This window comes from Vidua macroura, chromosome 9 (assembly GCF_024509145.1).
Source record: "Vidua macroura isolate BioBank_ID:100142 chromosome 9, ASM2450914v1, whole genome shotgun sequence".
NCBI classification, from domain to species: domain Eukaryota; kingdom Metazoa; phylum Chordata; class Aves; order Passeriformes; family Viduidae; genus Vidua; species Vidua macroura.
This window is the reverse complement of record NC_071579.1, coordinates 30,204,655-30,228,053: the sequence shown is the minus strand read 5'-3', so window position 1 is coordinate 30,228,053 and position 23,399 is coordinate 30,204,655. Positions and strand designations below refer to the sequence as shown.

Sequence of the window (23,399 nt, the reverse complement as noted above, 5' to 3'; positions counted from 1 at the left end):
CAGCAAGACAGTGAAATTGTCTGTCTAAAATTGCTCGTTTTTGTGGGTGCCCAGAGCTCAAGTTCAGCTCCTTTTCCATATGGTTTGTGGCCCTTGGGAATCAATGTCTGCTGGGGGTAGCTTGGAGGAAGGACTCTCACCGTTCCCCTAAGGAACCCATCTGAGCAGGGATGCTCTGAATCAGAACACAAATACATGTGTAACCTCTCCCTGTGTGCTACCTTTCCTACTCGTGGCACTTTAGAATCTCTAATGAGAAAAATGCCTCGTCATGCTTTGGATATTTGTCATACTGAGCTTCAGAGTCTGGGCTGCAAATTAATAAACGTGGAACCACAGCAAACATGGCATCAGGTGTGTCACCAACAGCCTGATCCTGCACGGATCCACTGCAGCCTCAGCTCTTAGGAGATTCAAACTCATTTTATATTTAAGTGCAGAGATAGTGGAATTAATGGAAACTTATTACCCTTAATGAACCGATTACAGATTGCAATCAATCATGTCAGGTTTTGTCCAAGTGGTGGCACACGGATAGCTCCTTTCTCTCGAAGACAAAGGTCTTCTTGAAACATTGAAAGCATTTCAATTCACATTAAAGACCTTGTGTAATGGAAACCATTCCAAGATCTAAGATGACTGCTGTGGGTTTTCATTTCTGACGACTCCTAACATCACTGGGTACTTTTCAGTATTTGTGTGTGTGAGAAATCGGTTAAATACCGTTTTTTGATGTAATGATAAAAATTTAGAATCTCCCTGTCTACCATAAACCAAATTTGATAAAAAAACCTGTGTTAATACCGATAGGGGCCTATAGCTTGAAAAACAACAGATGTCTTAAATTAGCATATTTCTGTTTCAGGTCCTCCATCCAAAAATGAAATATTAAAGAAAAGAAGAAAAAAATCATTATAAATGGTCATACTCATTTGGCAGCTTATAAAATAATATGCCTCCTCAAAAGCGTTTCAAAGTAAATGAGATAAAATCTACCTTGGGATAATAATTCTGGAATATTTATAGCATCCAACAATAAAAAGAGTAATAAAAAGAAAAGCCTGCCTCCCTGAAAATAATAATATGAAGGAGTTATTTATCTTCATATTTTCACATCCACCCTGGTTACAAGAGCAATGACAGCTGAGATCTCCAAGGTCTGTGGTGGTATTACCAGTGACTCAGTGTCCAAATGGAGCTTCCAGGGAAAGCTGGCAGCATGTGGTGCTGGAGGGTGCTCCCTGGCCACCCACCAACAGGCACCCACCCCCCCCATGGCAAATATGAGCACTAGAGGGGAAGATCCATTAGGGAATATTGCCATCCCTGCCCATCTCCATCTCCAAGGTCTCCTTAAAAAAACATCCCAGTCATAAGCTTGGCATTGCATTAACCTCAGAACCCCTCAGACAGCTGGGAAACCTCCTAAAGAGAATAATGTAAGGATCGTAGTTCTATCCACTGGTCGTCTTTTGATGTTTTTGTTTTGTTTTTTTGACCTTATTTCTGGTGGAGCCTCGAAGTGTGGGTTTGTACGACTCGCTTGTCTGCGGCAGATCGTGCACGCTCCATCCCCTGCCCTTGCTCCTCTCTCCATCACCTGCCCTTGCTCCTCTCACTCCTCACCAAGCATCAGCTGGTATTTTGCCTCCTGAATCTGCCCACTGATTTCTAGGATGCTGCTGGCAGGAGGAAGGAGCCGATGGCAGGGCTGTGTGCTGTGGCCGTGTTCCGGTCTGCACGCCGCTGGAGCGTGCCTTGGAACATGCAGAGTCTACTTGGGTTTGCACTGCTCCAAATTGGAATTTAGCTGCAGTATTAATGCCATAAATATTATTGTTCATGCTGTGTGAAGAACATCAGTGTGAAAATAAACGTAAGGATATTTAAAAACTGGTGTGGAATACTTAGGTATTCAGACTAATCACGGGCTGAAATAAGCACATTTGTTTCAAATCCTGTTTATAGCACTGCAGCCCCTCCCTCCTTTAAATCTTCCTCTTAACCATAGTGATGTTTATTGAATACCTGTCACTTCTCCAGCAGCATGTGCCAACAGCAGCTCACCAGTGCCAGGCTGCATGAAAACCCTTCTGTCTCCTATTCTCCAAGGGGCTCCCTTAGATCAACCACTACCATACCCAATACACTGAAACCCATAAATTTGCAGATACTGTAGTCAAAATTCTTAACAGGAAAGTGCACCCATTTTGCCCAGTGTAGCATACTGAAATATCACATGGTGAGAAGCATTTCTCACCATGTGTAAACTGTCAATTTGATTTGAAATTAAAATTTTTGATTAACATGAGCATTTCTGAGCCTCCCGCTGGCAGCAGCCCTATTGCTGAAAAGTGACATGATTTGTGACACACATGCTGTACAGAAGCCCCATGCCAGCAATTGTTAAAACCATTTTCATTCTGCTTTAATACGGTATGACACTCAGGAAAATAATTTTAATATTTAGGAGAAAGAGGGTAAAGGCTTAAGGACTGAAGTCCTTTATGGGTGTAAAGCAGGATTAGAGCAGCGCTGAAAATCGGCACGGAGGTCTCCCCATCTCACAAGTCATGTCTCTTTTCAGCAACAGGAACCATCTGCAGGAGGCTAAGAAAGGTCCATGCCGAAGCACAAAGCCTTCTTTTAAATCCAGTTGATATTTCAAACACAGCATGATGTACTTTCCACCTATGAATGCCGAGATGCTTGTGCACGGCAAAATGCTTGCAACTCCAATAATTAAACCCTCTCGGATGGGAGGTAGGATTTTCTGGTTTCCACAGCAGTCTGTTATTTTTCCATGTTTATCATTTCCCCGGAGATATCGGTCATCACCGGAGATACTAACATTTATACGGCGAATTATTTACGAAAGAGGAAAGTTTTGTGACTATTGAGACTTTTAAGGCTGGGAATCTACCTCTTCATCAGAGTGGTGGGAAGATTTTTTGCTAGTTTGAACAGCTACCAAGTGACAACAAGAAGCAGGACAGATTTCAAGGCTCTGGTGTACACACAGCAGGAGACAAAAGTTCAGAGGGGATTTTTATAAACGTAAGCCTGTGTCACTGCTGCAAGCTGCTGACTCAACTGTGTCACCTGCGTGTTTCTCAGAGTGGATCATTTCTTTTCCAGTAACATGATGTTCTGAGGAAGTTTATCATGAAACAAGTATCACGAACAGTCATTCTGAGCAGCAGAACAGCTTTGATATGTGTCGACACGCATCTGACTTTTCTTTGAGCTCCTAACACTGTTCATCACATTAAACACTCCACTCTGCTGGACTCTCTGTTCCTAGTAAACATGGCGATTTCTAATTGCCATAACACAGCAAGTTTAAAAAAATATAGTATTTCAAAAGTAATTTTAGATGGTGAAATGAAATATCAGGATGATTCAGATGCCCTGGAAGTATTCAGGCCTGAACATAAAGCCATGGGCTCATTTATGTTGATAACAGAGCATGGGAACACAATCTGCATGAAAAACATGATCCTCAATAAAACTGTGATACACAGTTACTAGAAGTATGCAGGTTCTTTAAAATAAGTCTTAAGTTTAAATAAGCATTGTGTGTAAATACCTCGTTTTAATTAGCATTTTGCCAAGAAATGATACAACTGCACTCAAGGATGCTGTAATTATTTCAGGATCTATAAAATCCTCCCTCAGCTGGTGCTAGATATGTGTACCCTCCAAGGTTACCCTTCAGACACTCTCAGAGCTGGACTGAGGCAGTTTGAAGCCCTGAGGACACAGAATTAAGGGGCTGTAAAAAGAGGTATTGGGGGTTTTTAATGTGCACTTTAGTTTATAGTTATAGGAATAATCCATGTACCCAGATAGTATGGCAGGATTCTCTAGGAAAGCCCAGAGTCCAGGAGGAGCTGCTGGGGACTGGGTCAGGTGAGGGCAGCTCCCCTGCCTCACTTTGCTGGGTGATATGGACACAAATCCTGGTGACTCCATCCACTGGTTCTCCTCTCATCCTCCCTTCCTGGCACTGTCCTCTCTTCACATCACGGCACTTCTAAAAGACTGTGGCAGGACACCACGATAACAGAAGTATCTGCTCAAGATTAGATTGTACAAATGTGATGTGAAAGTAAGGAAGCTGGGCAGGGAAGGTAAGTCCTGGTCTGGTGGTAGTGGTGTGAGTTCTCAGCTGACACCAGTGGTGAGCCAAACTGTAATTCACAGTAAACTCCATGGATATTGTGTATTTACCTGTTGTACATATTTACCTTTAAATTGAACGTTTGGACTTTTCTCTCCATGAGTCTCTCACTCCTCTACTCTTTGCACAGAACTAACTTTGATAGCTTTTAGTCCCAATTAGGCCAACGTCTACTGGTTACATATTAGTTATTTTAACTAATTTTACCACCTTAGTTATTCTTGTGGCTGGGGAGGGAAGAGATTTGTCACCAGTCACATCGTGCCACACAATCATCTGCCTCTGACTGCCTCCACTGGGAGAGGGAAGGTGCTCAGGCAAAGTACTGCACACCCTTGGAAGCAACACAACCCCGTCCCGGGGTGACCCAGGCTCTCCAGGCTCATATCCCAGGCTCTGCCAGGTCTCTGCCTCCCCAGGCAGTGAGAAGGAAGCCCCAGAGACTGAGTGACTGACTTCCCAAGCTCTGCTGCACGCAGGGTTCACCACGCTTTCAGACAGCAGTGGAGAACACCCAGTGTATGAGTGGGCAATTCCCCAGCCAAGTCCCGAACTAGGGACATAAATCCAGTGGGAAGAGGCTGCTGGGTGTGGAAACCAGCAGCAGAGCTCTGCACGATGACTGAGACTCTCTTTCCGTTTCATTCTAAGTTTGTGTTTTGTAGGGCAGGATGCCCTGTCTACATTCCTTTACGGACTAAGAATGGACATTTATTAACAAGTACTTGGGCGGACAGCCCAAAACTCCAGACTCCTGGCCTGGGACTGCAGGACAGAGAGGGCCAGTGACCCCCATTTGTGTTTACTGTACTTCTACGACACATGTTGGTGTGATGGGGGCATTCACTTTCTCAGGTTCAGGCCAAGGTCAGGCCAGAACATGGACCAAGTTTATTTTTCTCGTGTAATCTGCTCAAACTGTAGCCCAAAGGGTGTCTCAGAGTTCACTCCTTGTGAGGGATTCAACATGAACACAGTAAACAGAAAAGACAGAGAGGGACCTTGCTCATCCCTCACTGATTTCATCCCCACATGTGGCAGATTGGGTGGTTCCAGGGGAGGTGCTCAGGGAATTGAGATGACATTGGTGGGATCTCCCATCCCAGGAGGGTGCCTGCAGCAACTCAGACATGCTCTTGGGGTACCAGTGAGGACTTGGGATGAATCTGTTGCTGGAAGCTGGGCTGGACAGCTAAGCCTTTGCACTCCCTTCCTGTGGTAGAAGATTTGCCTCTCTAGACCATCTAACCCATCCCAGCAGTCAGTGTGTGTGGCACAGTGCAATACCCAGGGATACAGAAACATGGCACTGGGGTGGACTGCCCTATCCTTATGTGTTTAAGACAATCTGAAGATACCACAGAGGCCAAGACTTCATATTTTTGGGCCATACTCAGCAGTTTGGCCTGTGACAGTTTGTACTCTGACTGACTTTCAAGCTGGCAGGAAAGAATGAAAAAGGAAAAGGAATTCCACTGGAAGAGAGCTCTACATTAAACTAAAGCAACTCAGGTAAAAGAAAACCCATCTATTATGGTTTATGATGCATAAACATTCATTTTTTCTCTGATCCTCCTTTGCTTGCATTACTGAAATGCAGAAATAAAGGGCAAAATAATGATGGATGGATTTTGGAAAAGTTAGAGTTCAACTCAGGATGGATGCGATCCCAAACATTTCAGATTCTTATCTCATCGTAATTGGAATAGCTGAACCTCTCTTGTCTGCAAAATTAGGCAAGGCATCCTGTGAGAATGGGCTCTTTTTCACAGAAGTTTAGTCCCCAGACACATGAAAGAATGAAAACAAGAACTGGAACAGAACATTTTTACTTTTGAATAATGGCTTCATTTGGGCAGTTTAGAACAAAACTTCACTGGAAGAGCTGAGGAGGAAATTCTCTCTTCCAGTGTGCCCATCCCTAGACACATTCTTCTACAGAGCACATGAATACTTATCAAAAATGATAATTTATCTAAGAAACTCCCATGCTGTAGAATTCAAAAGAAAAACAGAAAGGGAAAAAGTACACGTGGGCAGTAGATAGACTGTCCACTCTTCTACTCCCTACATCTAATGATGAAGAAATCATTCATTCAGCCAAGTCCACACACCCTGCTAAATCCACCTTTGCTCTTGAGCAACTCTGTCTCAACTCTGTCTGCTCTGGCTTGTCAGGACGAGCAGGAGAGGGGTGGGTGACTTCCTCTAGGAGCAGAATCTCAGGTCCAGAGCAACTGCAGTGTTTGAAACTTCTTGGTTTTAAAACTCCCTGAGGTTCAACAGAGAGAGATTCTCAAAAGACCTGGTATCTCCAGTGATTACAGAGGGACAGGAGGGACTTCAGGTTCACCACTGGTGTCTCGTTTTAATGCCTACTGTTAAATCCATGTCCACGTATCACATCAGCATAGATAGGGAAGAAAATTTGCTTTCTTCCCTATTTCTTGCCCCAAGCAATCTCTCTCGACATTCTCCATCCTTACAGTTTTATCTGGGTACTTTTTGTTTGTTTGTTTTTTCAATTCAGAGGCCTGTAAAATACAAGCACCGCTGAGTTATCCTTGTGTTGCTGCCCTTCATCCGGTTCGTTTGCAGGAGGGAATAATGATCTGTCACCAAGGTAAATTCACTGCCTGGCAGATAATGCCACAGTGTTTCTGCTGCCCATTTCACAGTAAGACATTCTTTTTCAATGATGCTGCATCTCTGTTCTCGTGGGAACAGTTTACGGCTGACATAGCAATAGTAGTAATAACAACTTACATTTATATTGTACACGGGATGATCTTTACTTCCCTCTCCTTCTAACAGTGGACAGCCCCCAGCCCTACTGCAAATCCATCCTGCCTGGCCATGGCAGACAGAAATCTGGATTCACTAATACTGAGCTGCCTCGTTCCTCAGCTGTTTGCTCGGGTTGTCGCATCCTTTCCAGCCCACTTTGTTATTGATTTAAATGGAGCCGTGGGCCACTACCCAACCACTACTCTAAGCCTTCCCTCACAAAAATCTGTGGGGATCCCCTCCTGCCTCAAAACCGCAGCCACCTCAGTCTGCCAAGCTGCTGTCCACCCTCTCCTGCCCCTCACCTCTTCCCTTCCCCCTGCAGCTCCAGCTCTGGCATGCTTGGCTGTATGGTAAAATTGGCTCCCCTCTGTACGGCGCAGGGGACAGGGCCAGCTCTCTGCATTCTGCTGCTGGAAACTTCCTGAATGCGAATTCCCCGGTTTTGAAAATCAGGACTTTGAGGTCTAACATGTGGGAAAATTGCAGGAGGTCTGCAGTGCAAAGCTGGTCAGGTGGGGACACCCCCCCCCAAACACCAGCAGGTTTTCAGAGGGAGATGCAGCTGTCAAAGAGCCTTCTGTTACAGATAAAATCTTGAAAGTAAGGAATTAAAGTAGAAAAATAACAGGGACAGGGAGAGTGGTACAGCTACATAAGCAGGATCCCTCCCTTATGATCCTGGGAGGAGAAATACCAGCGAAAGGTTTGGCCCAGCATGGTCTGAGAGCTGGTGTTGACACCCCTGTGCTTGGCTAGGGCAGGGGGACTGCTGGGGTGCCACGATGGCACCATGGGAGAGCACACTACAGCTAGTATTGGGGTGCTGGCCATATGTCCTGCAAAGGCCAGACAGAGAGAAGATAAATATTTGGATCCCCTGGAGCAGCCCTATCATTTCCTTATGCCTCCCCTCGCCAGGGATGGGAGCGAGGTGCTGGCTCCTCACACCAGAGTGTGGCTTGCAGCAGATCCCCTTGCTTCAAGTGCAAGTGAGGGAAGGCAGGAGGTAATCATTAGAGACACTCTAAAATGATTGCATTAATTGAATCTTATGAAAATGGAAAACAATGGCAGTGGGTAATAATAAAACCCCACTGTAACCATGCACATCTCTTGTTTACTAGAAGGTGCTTCACTGACTACAGATTTACTCTGGGGCACAGCAGGAAACTTTTCTCCTTTAAATTTAATCAGCCCTTTTTTGCCTTTTTTTTTTTTTTTTTTTTTTTCCTTTCAGAGAAAAATACCAGCTATCAGATCTGTGTTTCCCATCCATTCCTAAGACTCCTCAGTGCAGTGCCTGGAGGTGATAGTGTGAACTCACTCAAGAATGTGAAGGCATTTTATAAATCATTTGGTTCCAGCAGGAGGGGGAGAAAGGGAGAAGGCAGAGGGATGATATAGTTTACAGCACATACTCAGCAGTAACTCCCAACTGTCAAACTTCAGCATTTTCTTCAGTTGCAACAGTGGTTAACAAAAAAAAAAAAAAAAGTTAAGAGAGCAGACACGAAATGCACATAGCAAGTTTAATCAACTCGCACCTTCCTACCACCCCACTGCCCAAATCTATCTGGACACTATCACAACCCAGAAAAAAAGTTGTACAAGTGAAGATAGGGCACTGAAAAAGGAGCAGAAACGAACAACACGAACTGCTGTAAACAACTTGTGGCGCCCTTTTTTTTGTGCCAGATAACAGCAGCAGAGTGAAAGGAGTGTGTTTACGAGTGTGGCTCACTCTCCTCACCTTCCTCCTGCCCCTTTTGCCATGCTCACTACCTCCTGGGAAAATATTTGCAGACCATTGCAAATAAAAGTCTCCTTCTCACTTTCCAAGAAACGGATCTGGTACTTTTCCATTTCAGTCACACTAGAGCCAGGCTTCAGAGAGGATTTTATTCTCACAACTCTGTGAGAGTCGCCCTAAACTTTCTTTCCAGTTCCTAGCTAGCAACTTCTGCAATTAAAAAATAGTATCTAATTATCTATAGAAGTCATGAGGCTTTTTCTGGGAGCCTGGTGTCACTAAAGGGTCCCCCCTGACAACAGCAGCAGTCCCCTGTGGTGCTTTCAGGAGCTGTGCATTGCCCTTCAAATGCATCTCCCTGCTGGTGCACACAACTCCAGGCTTACAAAATTAAGGTTACTTGGAAAGCACCTGATTAACCCAAGAATCTGCAATATGCGCAGACATACAGGTTTTTCCTGAGTGTGCAAACCCAGTATGAGTGTGAAGGTCTGGATCCATTTGAAAGCAAACCACCTTGTACCTGTAAAACCACAAGATTCATAAAGGCACTACACCACAGGCAGAAACCAGAGGAAGCTGTGAAAAAATGACACACATTTCTCTAGTGTGTAGATACATTTGGAAAGGTCTGGAGGCAACAGAACACCTCCTGTGCTAATCAGGAAGTCAGAGCAAAAGAACACCTGAGTGTGAGTGGGAAAGTGCAATCTCTTATCTACACTCGGACATTCCCATCTGGATGAACCAAGCTCTGGCTGAAGCCACCCAGAGAAGTTTAGGTGCTGGTAGCTCAGGTACAGTGAAGGATAAGTGTGAGGAAAACTATGTTTTGCTAAGAAGTGCCAGACTGGCTGGGACTGGAGTCACAGAGAATCTCTGATGCGTTTGGGTGGACTTGTTGGAAAACAGAAAGACATTCACCCACCCGTTCACCCACTGCTGCCACTGCCTCTCCCTCAAGCCTTCACCCCCTTCTGACTTCTGCAGGAGGTGAGCCAGCACCTCCCCAGCTCATCTGCACAGCACAGCTCCCAGCACACATTCCTAACTTCCAGTGGTTTGACCACAGAGGGCAAAATTTTGGCCAGGGAGCACTTCCGATGGCAGGAGAGCAGCGGTGAGCCAGCCTGGGTTTCACTGCTGTGATCTCTGAGTGGAGGGTTCCCACTCACTGCCACAAAGAGACACCACCTAAATAGATGTGGAATAATGAATACTTCGGTGAAGCGACTGATTTCAGAGGGGGCTTTTATCCACAGGCCCTGTATTTATAGTTCAAGCCTTTTCAATTAATACGCACACCCTAAAAGAATTAAACTACTAATTATCACATTTTACTGTGGTTCACAGAACTTTCATCAGATCTAGTAAATGAAATCACGAGTTCAGCAGAAGAAGCTTTACTGCGCCAAATTATGTCAAGGGTATATCATGTTGATAATAAAAGATCACTTGGTTGGAAGCCTAACCTAGAAGGTTGGGGAGGCGTAAAAAGTTCACATTTTGGATCATGCTGCTCTGGTGTGGGCGTTTTGTGTTTTTTCTCTTGGTTATTGTGGAAGGCAATTCTGCAAGTAAAATTTTCCCCTTGTCTTACATTACCGAGCATTAGGGAATTTTTACATAGAAAGGCAAATAGAAAGGTTTGGGGTTTTGTTTTGCAAGCCAGACCTTGGCATCGCATCCTCTCTCCACTCATAAACTCCCCTCTCCACTCAACAGAAATTAAACGATGCCCACACCACAAATAAACTCCTTTCCCTAAGTGCCCAGCTTCCTGGTGGGCAGGGTGGTGTTCCAAGGCATCCTTCAGCCTGTGGTCCGCTCCGGCGGCCGCAATTACCCTGACGCAACCCAGCTCTCAGCTGTTAATTAAACAGCAACTCTCTCAAGAAGAGAGACATTAAAAACAGTTGTAGTGAAAGCTGGTGGCTGCTCACAGCTCCAGCTGCTGTGTCCTGGAACATGGGACACGGGCAGGATGGCTGCCTGCCCATCCCAGTGCTGCCACAGAGGAGGAGGCAGTGACCTGACACTGAGGGGCCCTCGGGACAAAGAAAATCCTTGACCCCGCAAAGGGAAGCTCAAGAGTTCCCTAAGAGGCTGCTCCTGGCCATCCCATTTCCAAGCTGCCCTCTAGATGGCCCTTGCTGTTATCTCGTGGATAAAGATTCATGGAAAGGAATGGGATGGAGCAACAGAATAAAAATGCATTTTTGAAACTATTTAGAGTAATCGCAGCTGCATTTACGCACCTTATCCATTGGAAAGGTTCATTGCCTTTTTTTTCTGTACACACACAATGGGAAATAAAAATATATACTGGAGCCACACTTATTTCTCCTCTCCTTTGCAGTGCTCAGCCACTCCAAGCATAATGAACGTTTCATGTCTTTCAAGCACTGCTTTGTCATGCTATAAGCATTCATTTCATGCTTTGAATATTTCCTGTCATACTCGCCTTGGATGAATTTTTTGTGGGAATGCTTTGCTTGTGAAGGTTAATGGTTAGCAGCAGTGGAAACTGAAGTCCTCTGTCAATCCCCAAGCCTCGAGCACTGCAGGTCACTGATGAGAAGGGTCCCCAGCCATCCCCAGCAGAGGCTGCACGGCTGACCCCACTGACGTCCCCGTTTCTGGCCTGACTGACAGTCAGAGCCATTTGCCATCGCTGGATTCCCCCAAGAGAGTGCCAGCCACTGTTTAGCAGGCTAAATCCTGAGCCTACCACAGGACCCACTAAATCCTGGAAGTGGTGTAACTGTGCCTCACAGTCTGGACTCCAAAGAGAATATGGTATTATAGGGAAAAATTGTGTATTCTTTCCTAATAATTCAGATGATTCTTCATGATAGTCATGAATCTGGATGGGAAATACACCTGGACGCTGCAAAGCTTCAATTCTAGATTATTATGATTGAAATTCTAGTTCTTTCTGGGAATGCAATGCAATGAAATAAGATGAAGGAAATGCAAGACTACATCACGCATAAGCTAAATTTATAACCAGACATATCTGCTTTTGTTTCCTTGGGAAACGCTGGCTCTCAGAGCTGCCTACAGGCACTCTCAGGGGGTGATGAAACACAGGTTGGACCTCATCAGACCTTTCTTGGCTGATGGGTCCTGTTAGAGTCAACAGCCTGTCCTGCCCAGTCCCAGGGAAGCCAGAAGAGACCAACCCCACCAGTACTCCCCAACTCGGCCACAGCTTCCAAGCCTGGACAAATTTCCCCACTGCTGTTCCCAGTCAGCAGACAACGTGATCCGTAAGGGTGCAAATCTGTTCAGAATTTGGTCCTGGCAAGTTACAAAGGTGCAAACAAGCTGACATCACCAGGAGCTCTGACTTCAGCGCCAGCGATGAGATTCCTTATTGGAAATGCTAAGGGCTTTTTTTTAAAGCTTTTTCTGAAGAAAGTTAATTTTAGATTAGTCCCTCAGGCTGTGATAACTCCTCAGCGTGGCTCTGTAAACAAGAGAGGAGAGTCTTCTTGCATTTATAAGATTCTGATGCAAATAATCCCATGAACAAGAACATTAATAAAAGCTGCCGTTACTGTATTACTGCCTTTGCAGCTGTAACTGATAGAAAACTTTCTCTGCAAGGCTCAGTTATCTCCTGAAAATGAGGTGTTTCAGGAATGTTAGTCATCTGAGACCGTGTATTTTCTAACAGCACCAGTTCCAGCATTGTGTGTTCAGAGGGCTGCTCGCGCCCTTGCACTCCTCAGGTGGGAGCTGAGGGGCTTATCCAAGGACAGAGGAGCCTCCAGACAACCCCAGCACCTCCTTGGAGAGTTGGCATCCAGCTCTGTTTTAGCTCTGAAAGCCTGTGAGGCAGCTGGACTCCACCTGAAGCAGTGGAGAGGAGAGGTCAGGCATGGCCTGAGCAGAAGGGAAGGCAGAATATTTCCCCTTGTTGAAAATTTGGCTGTGGAAGGAACCTGATGTCACTCAGCTGCCATTTAACCTGCAACGTTGGCTGGGTGACGGGGACAGCCAGCAGGAGCAGTCACTAGTTCTGAGGAGGGTTTGAAGGGTGAACTCTGAGTCCGAGAAGAGTGCCCAAGCCTTGGGCCAGGCAGGCTCTGCTTCTACTGGCCAAAGCCATCCCACTCCTTGGAATGCCACATTTGGGACCAGAAAGAAAGCATTCACAGAGGGACTGCACTCTGCAGCCTGTTAGTTTAGGCAGAGGGGTCTTCCCACAGGCAATCTCCTCCTCCCTTTCAGCCAAAGCTAAATCATGCCTTCTGTGACCAGCTTTGCCCAGAGAACTTCTCTTTGCGTTTATTCCCACTGTGGCCTTCTCTTTCCCCCACAGCTCAAGGACCAGAAATTCTTCCTTTCTGTTTTTAGGCATGCAAAAGTAAGCATATACTTAAACATTTTTTTTAAGGTTTAATACTCAAGTCCAACCCTACTTAAGCAAAGAATTCACAGATGATATTTACAAGTCCAGTGTAATTACTGCAGGGCTGAAAAACGAGTTCTGCGAGTTACGGTGCATCATTGTTTTTCTTTTTTTTTTTTTTTTTTTTTTTTTTAATGTTTCAATTAACAATGTGCCTTTCATTTCCTGCAGTGCTCTTAAGGTACTTGCAGCTCAAAGCAGTGAGACTGCATTAAAGCTAAAAAGCATTTGGTTTGGGCATTACACATTTTTATTTTTTAGAAAAATACCTCTCCCTCTTCAGAAATTGTCTGAGCAATGGATTTGGCACACATTTGCAATCAGCTGTAATAATGAATGCTGGCCTGCTCACTTGAAATGGGAGAATTTATCAACTTCTTCAAAAAGAACTCACTCATCTGCAATCAAAGTGCTGTGCTACCAACTCTGAGCCACCAAACCACAGTCCCCCGCTCGAGAGGCACGAGCAGCCTGTCAGAAATGACACAGCATTCTCCTGCTTTGCACAGCACACCTCGTGTGCACCTTTACGCTGCACTTATTAATTCACCAGTGCCACCACATCAAACACAAACACTGCCTGACATCCATTTACTGGCAGCAGCAGCACAGCTCTGTACCACAGTTATTAACTGCTCGGCTACATCCTCCCTGCCTTTCTCCAGAGCTCAACTCCTGATGGAGCAGAGCAGGATCTGACTTTTTATATTCTCTGAAAGCCAGAATCACAAATATCCCCACTTTGCAGACAAAAAGACCAAGAGGTTTCCCTACAAAAGTTTAAAATAATCCTACTTACAAAAAGAAAATCTATCTGATAGCTGTTTCCATGACTGAATGTGAGAATAAAAGCCTGAGAGTGTCCACAGCAGTGCTGAGCTGGGAATTCAGTTGTTCCTGATCCCCAGGCATGCAGTCACTTCACTACATCAGACTACCCATTTTGTCATCCTCACTTCACTGAAAACTAGTTTGTTTGTAAAACACGACACCAAACCAGTGCATTTAACAAGCTTTTAAAATCAATAACCCCCCCCCCCCCCTTTTTTTTTTTTTTTGATTGGGTGAATTGCAAAATCACTTTGTGGTGCCAACTGAAATGAAGCTTTTACATACCATTAGGCAACTACAAAAGTGGGGAATTTTCCACATGGGTGTTCCACCCAGCTGGTCAGAAAAAATCCCTCGTTAGAGCAAAATATCAGGGCATCAAAAAATGCTCTTGCCTTTCAGTTGAAGTTGCTGGCCTCTTTCATTATTTCTCCTGCAAATTTCCTCACCCATATAACAAGCAGAGGAATTCTGCATTTCCTGCCTCTCCCCAAAAAGCTGTTTCCCAAAAAGCAGCACACCCTGTGTTAGTTTTACCCCCTGCTCCAGCACAAAACATCTGGACCTTGGACCGTCCATGCACCAACAAGTCCTGTCTCGCCTGCATGTTTGCTTTTCATGGCCATCATGCTGCATCTCGCTCTTTAGAAATAATTAAATGCTTAATATTTCTGTTAAATATTTGCAGTGGTGACTGGATGACTGCCTGGAAACTATTCTGGCTTAATGAAGGCTGAGGGAAAGACCAGAGTTGGTGCTGAAGCTGCCACTAAGAGCAGAAGATGTCACCATCTTCCCTGTCTGTGATGATCCTGCTCCAGAAAATGAACCAGCAAAGCCTACTAGAGAAAAAAAACAGGAGTAGCTCTAAAAAAGAAAAGCTATTTCTCCCATGAACTTCACTTCAATGAAGGTTAGACATACAGGCTTTGCAAAACAACACATACAATTTAGAATGATAAATTAAAATCTGTAGTAGGAGGCCTTCTTTTTCAGGGCCGTATAGTTGACCCTCCTGAACCTACATTACTCAAGGTATGCAAAATATATGTGTATAATAAATAGCTTTAGAATTTATGGAGTGGAACAGAAAGGATATTAACAGGCAAGTAGAGAGGCTGTATAACCCTCACAAGGCCTTTAAAGATTTATTTTTTTAAAATGAAGGAATGCATGCATGGAAAAGGCAGCACTGAATCGATACACTTCTTTGTGCCTTCCAGAAACACATGCAAAAATGCTTCCAAATCTGCCCTCAATCTGGTCACTCCACTGCTGGCATCAGTGGGAATGAGATTATTCACGATTCTATTTTTTCTTTGATGAAAAAAAAAAAAGAAAAATTTCCTCTCTGTGTGGGCTCATTCCCACTCTCAGTAAAATCAATTACGAGCCTCCCATTGACTCCGGAGGGATTTGGATCAGGCCCTGTGGAAGTGGGTCTACAGCAAGTGTAGAACAACGCAGTTAATATGATTTATTGTGTCCGTTTCTGTGCGTGCAGTTTTTCATTTTCTAAAGCCTGCAGTTTTGCTTTCATCCTCACGTCCAGGAGATAAGAGCTGCAGATTTGTGTTGATCTACGCCGGGTACCCCGGAGCTGGGGGCTGTGTGTGCTGGGAATGAGCTCAGCCTGCCCAGGGGGAAGGAGCCCTTCAGGGCCAACACTCTGGCTTAGAAAATCTCCCACACACGCACTGCAGAAGGTGCAGAACCAGTGAGGAGGCTGCTGCTGTGGTGGGGAAAAAAATACCCTTTAGTAAAACTGAGAAAAAAAAAAAGAGAAAAATCCTTTTCCTGTTTATTAAAAAAAAAAAAAAAAAAAGAAAAAAAAAAAGTACCTTTTGCAGGTCACCAGCAAAGTTCCAAGAATTCGCTAAAAGATTGTTTTACAAAGAAGGCTCAGGCTCCAAATCAGAGATATTTCATTTCACTAGGCTTTTACAGATTCTACATTATTAAACACTGACATTGCTGCTTTTTGGGGCAGTTGTTGAGTAGCAAGCTTTGTTAAAGACTAAGAAACTGCAGGGTAAGATGAACTGTGCTTTAATAGCTGCGAAAGAATATTATCTAAACATGAAATAATAACATGCTTGGTGCCTAATACATTCTAAATTAAAATATGATTTAATAAACACAGGCAACATATTCCCCATAAAAAAAAAAATAGCAGAATTGGCAGAACAAAAATCACAGTTTAGTCAGTTCTTCTCTTAACCTTGCAATCCTTTGGCTACAAATTAGAATTTCTGTGAACAGGATTGATAAGGGAAATTAGGCGCTGTCTTTCAGAAACAACAGCAATGTTTTAAGATGGTATGTTTAGAGATGAACAGCACAAAATCTATCAAAATATGAAACCTTTCATATCTAATGGAAGGAAAATACAGGAGCCCAAGTAGCCAAAATCTCAGCAGCCCAATGAGCCCTATGTTCCATGTCCTATGATTCATGCTTCTAGTTAAAGGTTTTTATGTACCTAAACCTCTTCTTCTTCCCTTAATATTAAACTCTAACCCCAAAGCAGTCCAGATGAAGCCCCTCAGCCTCACTGTCCCTTGTAGAGGTTTAAGGCAAAGCAGTTAGTTGCTCTGTGAAAGTGAAATCCCACGTGTATTACTACAGACACAGTATTTCTACATGGATTTACACATCCCAGAAATGGTGACAGGGCTTCAGAGGCATAAACCCTTCACACAGATTCTTTTCTGTACAGTAGACCCCAAGTGCAGTGGATAACACAATCTACCTTTAGGTCTTACAAAAAAAAGTTCTGGTTATAGATAAAAGAGGTCAAGAAAAACTACGACTAATAATCATCCCTTATTCTAAGTCCTAAATATTAGTAGCAAAACAAAACTCAGTTGCTGATGGCCCGACAAAAATTGTTGAGGTCTACCTTAGCTAAACACAAAATGGAAGAGAAGCTGTTCCATTACACACATAGTCATCTTTTCACATACAGTCCCCACAGAAATCCACTATTACTGAATGATTTTTTTTTCCCCCCAGGTTGCTTTACAAAGCAAGCCATTGGTTCAGTAGAAGCCATTGCTTCTACTTTGAATCTGTCCTGGTCCAGAGAATATGAGTTTTCCCAAAAGTCCCAGTTCTTCTAATGCTTCCACTGCAGCCACTGCCACTGGAGAACATGGAGAGAAGCACCAAGGAGCTGTAGCTGAACCTCCCTGATCTGTTTTCCTGTTGTATCTGCTCCCCTGAAGGTCCTGACACAAGGCCCAGGGACTGAAAGCCTTTGCTATGGAGGAATAAGGATAAGGGTTGCATACATCAGGCTCTTTAATGGCATCTCCCTAATTAAAATTAATTTTAAAGGGGGAAAAAAAAAAGTCTCTCTCCAGGACTGGACAAAGAAATGCTACCTTAGATTAGCGAAACAGTAGCATTTTAACTATGAGGAGAGTGCACAACCTATTTGTAGCCATCCCATGTCAATTATTCTGAATCATCTTTTTATATTAGACATGGGGGAAAAAAAAAAATCTTTATAAATATGGGCTGTTTTAATATCCCAAAGCAGGAGCAGCAGGTAAGAACTTACCATTTTCTGGCTGGTCCTTAATATCAGCTTCACTTGGCTGGCTGGGACTTTCAGATTGACTTGAATCTGAAAAACATAAAATACAGCCAAAAATTACAGGGTCTGCTGTGGAAAATAGATCAGAGGCGCCAGACTTCCTCAAAAGGCTGAGAGTACAAACTGAGGACAGGAGTGTTGCACTAGGACATGATAATGCAAAAGTCCCGTGCCTAGGTAATATGTTTGCTAGCCAAAAAAAAAAAAAAAGAAAAAAGAAAAAAGAAAAAAGAAAAAAATTAAAAAAGGGAATCTTGTTTGTGGCACTACACAGAGTGCTCGGGGTGTGTGTTGGCATAAATTAAGCTTTGAGAATCCTTCTTTTTAAAGAAGGCATATTTAAATGACTCTCCTACATGTTTTTTATAATGCAGCCTCTATGTTGTATACAAACCAGAGCCTTACTCCAACACATAGTAAAGTCTCAAAACATATCTCCAAGCAGGCATAGAAAGGTAACTTAGCAACCCTACATAGTCGTGGAGATTGTTGGCTACACATTTCTGGAACAAAATCTGCAAAACTGAGGGAAGAGCTGATTTTTTTTGGCGTACTTTCGCAGTGGTTACAGCACCACAAGATCCCTAAAATGCACGGTGCTGGTGGTGATTTGAAGTGGGATAAGTGAGTCCAGATACTGGATGACCTGCTTTAGAACTTGTGTAAATAATCCCACAACCTCCCAGCTAACACTCTCCAACGAGCAAAATTTATTTGCCTAAAATAATAAACGACCTATAAAGGGGTATGTGTAAATATGAGTGTTTTGCATTTTTTACACGCTATTAACTCTACTTTATGTGAAGATGATCGCTCTTTGGTCCAAAAATTATTCTTAGCAGAAGCTTTAGTCAAATAGCATTTTCCTTCTTAATTATTTCTGTCACTATGAACTGGAAAAAAAGTCCCTTTACCTGTGGGAAAAAATATTTTTAAAGAAATCCCTCGAATTACTGTTTTTTTGCAATTGATACATTTTTTTTTTCCTTTCCACAGAAATTGTTCTGTAATTTACTGATCCTGTAGAAAAAGTTTTTGCTGTGAAACAAAACTTAGGCGATGAAACCGCTTGCTAATGCCTCAACACCACCCCTCATCGTGACAAACCCATTTTCTGACTTCACCTTGACTTTGCAGAGTTTGGAACTAGCTGTCTGAAATTTGACCACAGTTCAGTGAGAAGTCAATGCAAGATCAAAAGGGCACGACACTTAACTGTGATTAAATTGAAAATCTTACTTCTATTGCAACAGAATCATAACACCACCCCTTCTTTTTCTTTGAGGTATTAATAGTGCTGGAAGAAGCAGTACTACCAGTGACCTTGGGTCAAGCAATGCTAATTTATTGCTTTAAAAAGGCTCCTTGCTTTTAAGCAAATGAAGATTTTAATTACCACAGAGCACTATAAAGAAAATGCCTATTTTAAATATTCAAATTTTTTTTTTACCTGCTGACTGTCTGCTTTAGGTATCATTCAGAAGCTTAGAGGACAATCTTGTATAAATTAAAAACTACAAGTAAAAAAAAGCACTCACAAAACAAAACTTGATAAATTCCAGAATATAAACATGCTGAATATTTAGCAAAGAAAGCTACAGTCATGATGCTTTTATTTAAAATCAATTAAATCCCCCTAAAAAGTGATATATACTCAGTGCGTCCCAGAATCCATTCCCTCTCTTTTGTATTTATTATTTTTAATAATTTTGCCAATGGATATAAGGGGGGAAAATATCCTCACTTCTGCAATTTTGTTTTAAATATTGATCTACTGAATTATCTGTCCCTGAAGCTGAAATCAGTGCCAGCAGATACACTATGGGGGTAACATGCACAGTGCTGTTGTATTCTGGATTTTGGCAAGAAGTTTCGTGTTTCCTATACCTCAAAGGTAGAAACAAAGGTAAAATATCAGGAATGTAAAATATTTAGTTAACATTCAAAGTCAACATTCAACAGATTTAATTTTACAGGGCGGGCATTAGCCCTTTGCTTATTTTTTAGGTTTTACTTTCCCTCCAGCCAGCCATGGCTCAATCAGAGTTTGGGCTTTATGTTTCAAGTAGGCTCGGAATTCCACAAAAATTTACAGATTTGGAGAAGTTCCTGCTGAAATGTGGGACTGGGAGCATGTCTCCCTTTCCTTAAATTTGGAACGAGCCAGGGAGGCGGCGAGAGGGCCGCGGTGGCGGCCGCGGGAGCCGGGCTCGGCGCTGGCACCTTGGCTCCAGCACAGCCCTGCAGCCGGTGGGCAGCACACAGCCCGAGCTGCTCCTGGCTTGGGAGGAACAAACAAAGTACTTTTGTCTGCCTCGAGTGCTGTTTTTCCAACACCAAGGCTAGTGGCACAAGAGGGGCTCCACTGGCCGTAGGACGTTTGTTTGCACGCTGAATCTTTAACTTTCTCCTTTTATCACCTCGGCTCTGGCGATGGCGTTTTTCCTAATTCTGCTTCCCCGCAACCCGCCCCTTCTGCTGAAATTAAATATTAATTTCCCAGGAAAAGACAACAGAGCTTTAAGAACTATTCTTCATGGAGAGGCACAAGGCAGTAAAGCACAGGACGAGGGAGAATTAAAGCCACTCAATCCTGCGGTGGGGATCACGGGAGGCTACCGAAAACATGGACTGGGCAAGCGTGTGCTCAGCATTGTTATGCAAGGTGGCATCTTGTGGAAACCCCAGATAAGAAGACTGGGTTGAGGCACTTAGCCAAAATGTTTATATGCAGAATTTTGCTTCCCTGATTTTATTCAGATGCCGCAGATGATCCGGCACATATAAATGTGCCGCCACATGGTTAAGGGATTGGCAAAATCAGAGCCGTTGTGTTTTACAGTCTTGCCTAGGACGAGGGAGTCTTGCTCAGCCTCCACCACTCGCTCTCTGCTTTTTCAGCAGTTGGCACTAACTCCTGTCGGGGCTTTTTTGTTGTTTTGCACATGGAAACTTTCAAATTCCAGTTTTCTGAACGCTTCATGTTTTGCGGGCTCGGCTACAACAGGAGGGGGAATGTCTGTCCTGCTGAGTCAGTTAGCCAAACAGGTGACCGGAGGAATAAATTAATTTTTGCCCATACATAATTGATATAAATGGAAGATTGTTTTCATAAGCATTTGCATTAAATCAATAAAATCACTTACTATAGAGCAGTTTAACAATTCATTTGATTTTCTCTTTTCTATATTTTTGATAGCCATTCTGCAAAACAGTATACACTTTATGCCTATTTTCTTTAGCAACAACACTGCCAGTTAAATTCTACCACCTGCAATAATTAGAGCCATTGGAAAACATACAAAACAAAATATACAGTAGATGTGAGCCCTCTTGAATCCACGGCCCCCTGCAGCAATGAGTTTCATTGGTGCCTTAAGCTAAGGCTGGTAGGAAGCCAAAGAATCTGTATATTACAATAAAGTGCATGTTATTAAGGGGAGGATTTAAATGATTTCAGATGGAGTTGGAAATATTATAGTGAGGAACCACTATTAAGATTGCTGATTAAAAAAAAAAATCACCAAGGAATCTAGTTTTATGTTTAAGGAAGCTTAACCTTGAATAGCACAATGGGTTTTATCTGGGGGCTTTTTTAGTTAGAGAAAAGTTAGTGGTTGGAATTTTTAACCCTGAGCTAGCTGGGGTTTGAGTGAGACTGTGCACTAGGCTCAAGGTTACTGGTCAAGAGAAGCTCAAGGGGATCTGATATCAACCACAACCATGGCAAACAGAATCAAAAGAACATGTTGAAGCTATTTTACTCTCTACTTCCAAGAATCAATTATGATTAGGGGAAAAAGGGAAAAAAAAAAAAACCCGCAAACAACAAAACTGGCTAGTTTTTCAAAGTAGCATTTCCTATCACGTCTCTATTCTCTGTTCCTCTTTGGATCTGTTCCTTAAGCATATGCTACCTCAGCACGACCAAGCCCCAGATCTGCCTGATCCCAAACCCTACGCAGGCAGGGACCTCCAGCTCCGGGACAGAAGCTCTGGACTTTTCAGGCTGCAGTTTTCCTTTTCAGCTGCAGCAGGAGCACGGCTCCAGCTGGGCTGCTCGGCGGCTGCATGGAAGCAGGGCTGGCGGCACTGGAAGGGAGCGCTCCATTGTTTGGAAAGAATAAAACCTTCCCAGGAAAGTCTGGCCCGTGGACAGGACCAATGTCAACAGACTGACAATGTTGTTCTTTTTTGTAGACCGTGACACAGACGGTGAAGTGTTGTTGCACTCCTCCACCAAAAAAAAGCCTCTTTTGAGTGCCATGGCACTTCCCAGTGCTAAACCACTCCATGGCCACCTGACTGGGGAGAGACGGGACACTTTGTGGAGCACTCCCAAAAACACACCGTGTTTTCCAGGGCAGGCTGAATCCAGCCTGGAATTCACTGGGGTGGCAGTGACCCTCTTCATTTTCTGCTGGTTTGTGCAGACCCAGTGAATGGGTGCCAAGATAATTTTTTACCTCTGTAGAGCCGCTCCCTAGCAGAACCTGAGCCTCTGAGCAGCCCGTGAGCTACCACAGGTGTAGACACATCTATCCTGGAAACAGTAAAGGTGATCCCCACGTAGTGCAGGAAAAAAATGACCGGCGATGCCAGATGAGCAAGGCAGCACCGCCACTGCCCAAGCTGAGCCTGCTCTGCAGTGAAATACAGCAGGTTCCTCTCCTCCACCACCAGCTCAGCACCTCACAGGAGCACCACAAAAGTGCACAAGTTAAATTTTCCATTCATATCATGTTTTGGGGGTGGGGGGAATACTGTATAATAAACTGACATATTTTATTCAAGTTTCAGAGCCCTATTTGTAATAAAAAATTTATATGGCTGGGTTGTGTTCATGCAATAAATTTTTCATCTATAATTTTGGGCATGGATTCTACCAAAGATTTATATACATTAAAAAAAAAAAATAAAATTGAAATCATTCTCTTTTATATACAGTCTTATGTGGTGAGCTTAAAGGATTTACAAACAGAAACCAGGACCAGGACTTGGGCTTTTTTACACTCACTTTCCCTTCATTATACATTAAAATATAAACACATAGGGGTCACTCCATATATGCTACAATTATTATTTACGGCGATTTTGGTGGCTACTAGGATTTCTTTAAAGGAAGGCCTGGCTCTCCATTTTACTCCAGCCATTGCTTTCAAGTCAACTTTTATAGGGAGTTCAAAGTGCTTCATTATCATCTACCTCACCATCACACATGTACACACCCGCACCAGATTCCCAGTTTTATTCCATACCCCTGCACTGTGCACCCCATCCCCACAGCTCCCCAACGAGGTTCTGCACTGGTAAAATCCCTGTGGTGCCAGCTTGGTTTTTTTTTTTGGTTTATTTTTTTTTTTTATAAGGCGAGGACTCTTAATTCCTGTACACTGGGAAAGAGATTATCTTTGATAATGGAAATGTAAATCAAAGCTTGCTGTTGTTTATTCCAGACAGACATTTGTGTGTTAAGTCTGTTTATCAGGCAACACTTTGTCTAAGCCAGGAAGTAGTCAGCCTTTGTAACAAGATGTATGCAAATGATTTTCCCATCAGCCCCTGCCACAAAACTTTTGTGGCAAAAAAAACCCTCCTTGTTACTTCACCAGTAAGACGCTCCTAAGCTACCCCATAAGCAGACTAGCAACAAAACAGCCAGCTAGACTATGCTGATGAGTTTGAATGAGCCCAAAACATGTGCCCACAGTCTGTTGCTCGGTATTGTAAGCAGACTTTGTGTATTACATCTGTTTATCAGGCAACACTCTGTCTGCTGGGCCGGCTTTGTACCAAGGTGGACGCAAACAAAGATCTCCACAGC

At 43.5% G+C, this 23,399-nt stretch overlaps 1 protein-coding gene across 10 annotated transcripts in view; it reads right to left on the bottom strand.

The window, feature by feature from the left end:
• Nucleotides 1-23,399, bottom strand: part of NFIA (nuclear factor I A) — a 250,101-nt gene that overhangs the window by 96,598 nt on the left and 130,104 nt on the right. For all 10 annotated transcript variants that reach the window (XM_053985785.1, XM_053985784.1, XM_053985776.1 and 7 more), the window contains exon 3: nucleotides 17,540-17,605. In XM_053985785.1, coding sequence (XP_053841760.1) covers nucleotides 17,540-17,605 — 66 coding nt within the window. The remainder of the gene's footprint in view (nucleotides 1-17,539; nucleotides 17,606-23,399) is intronic.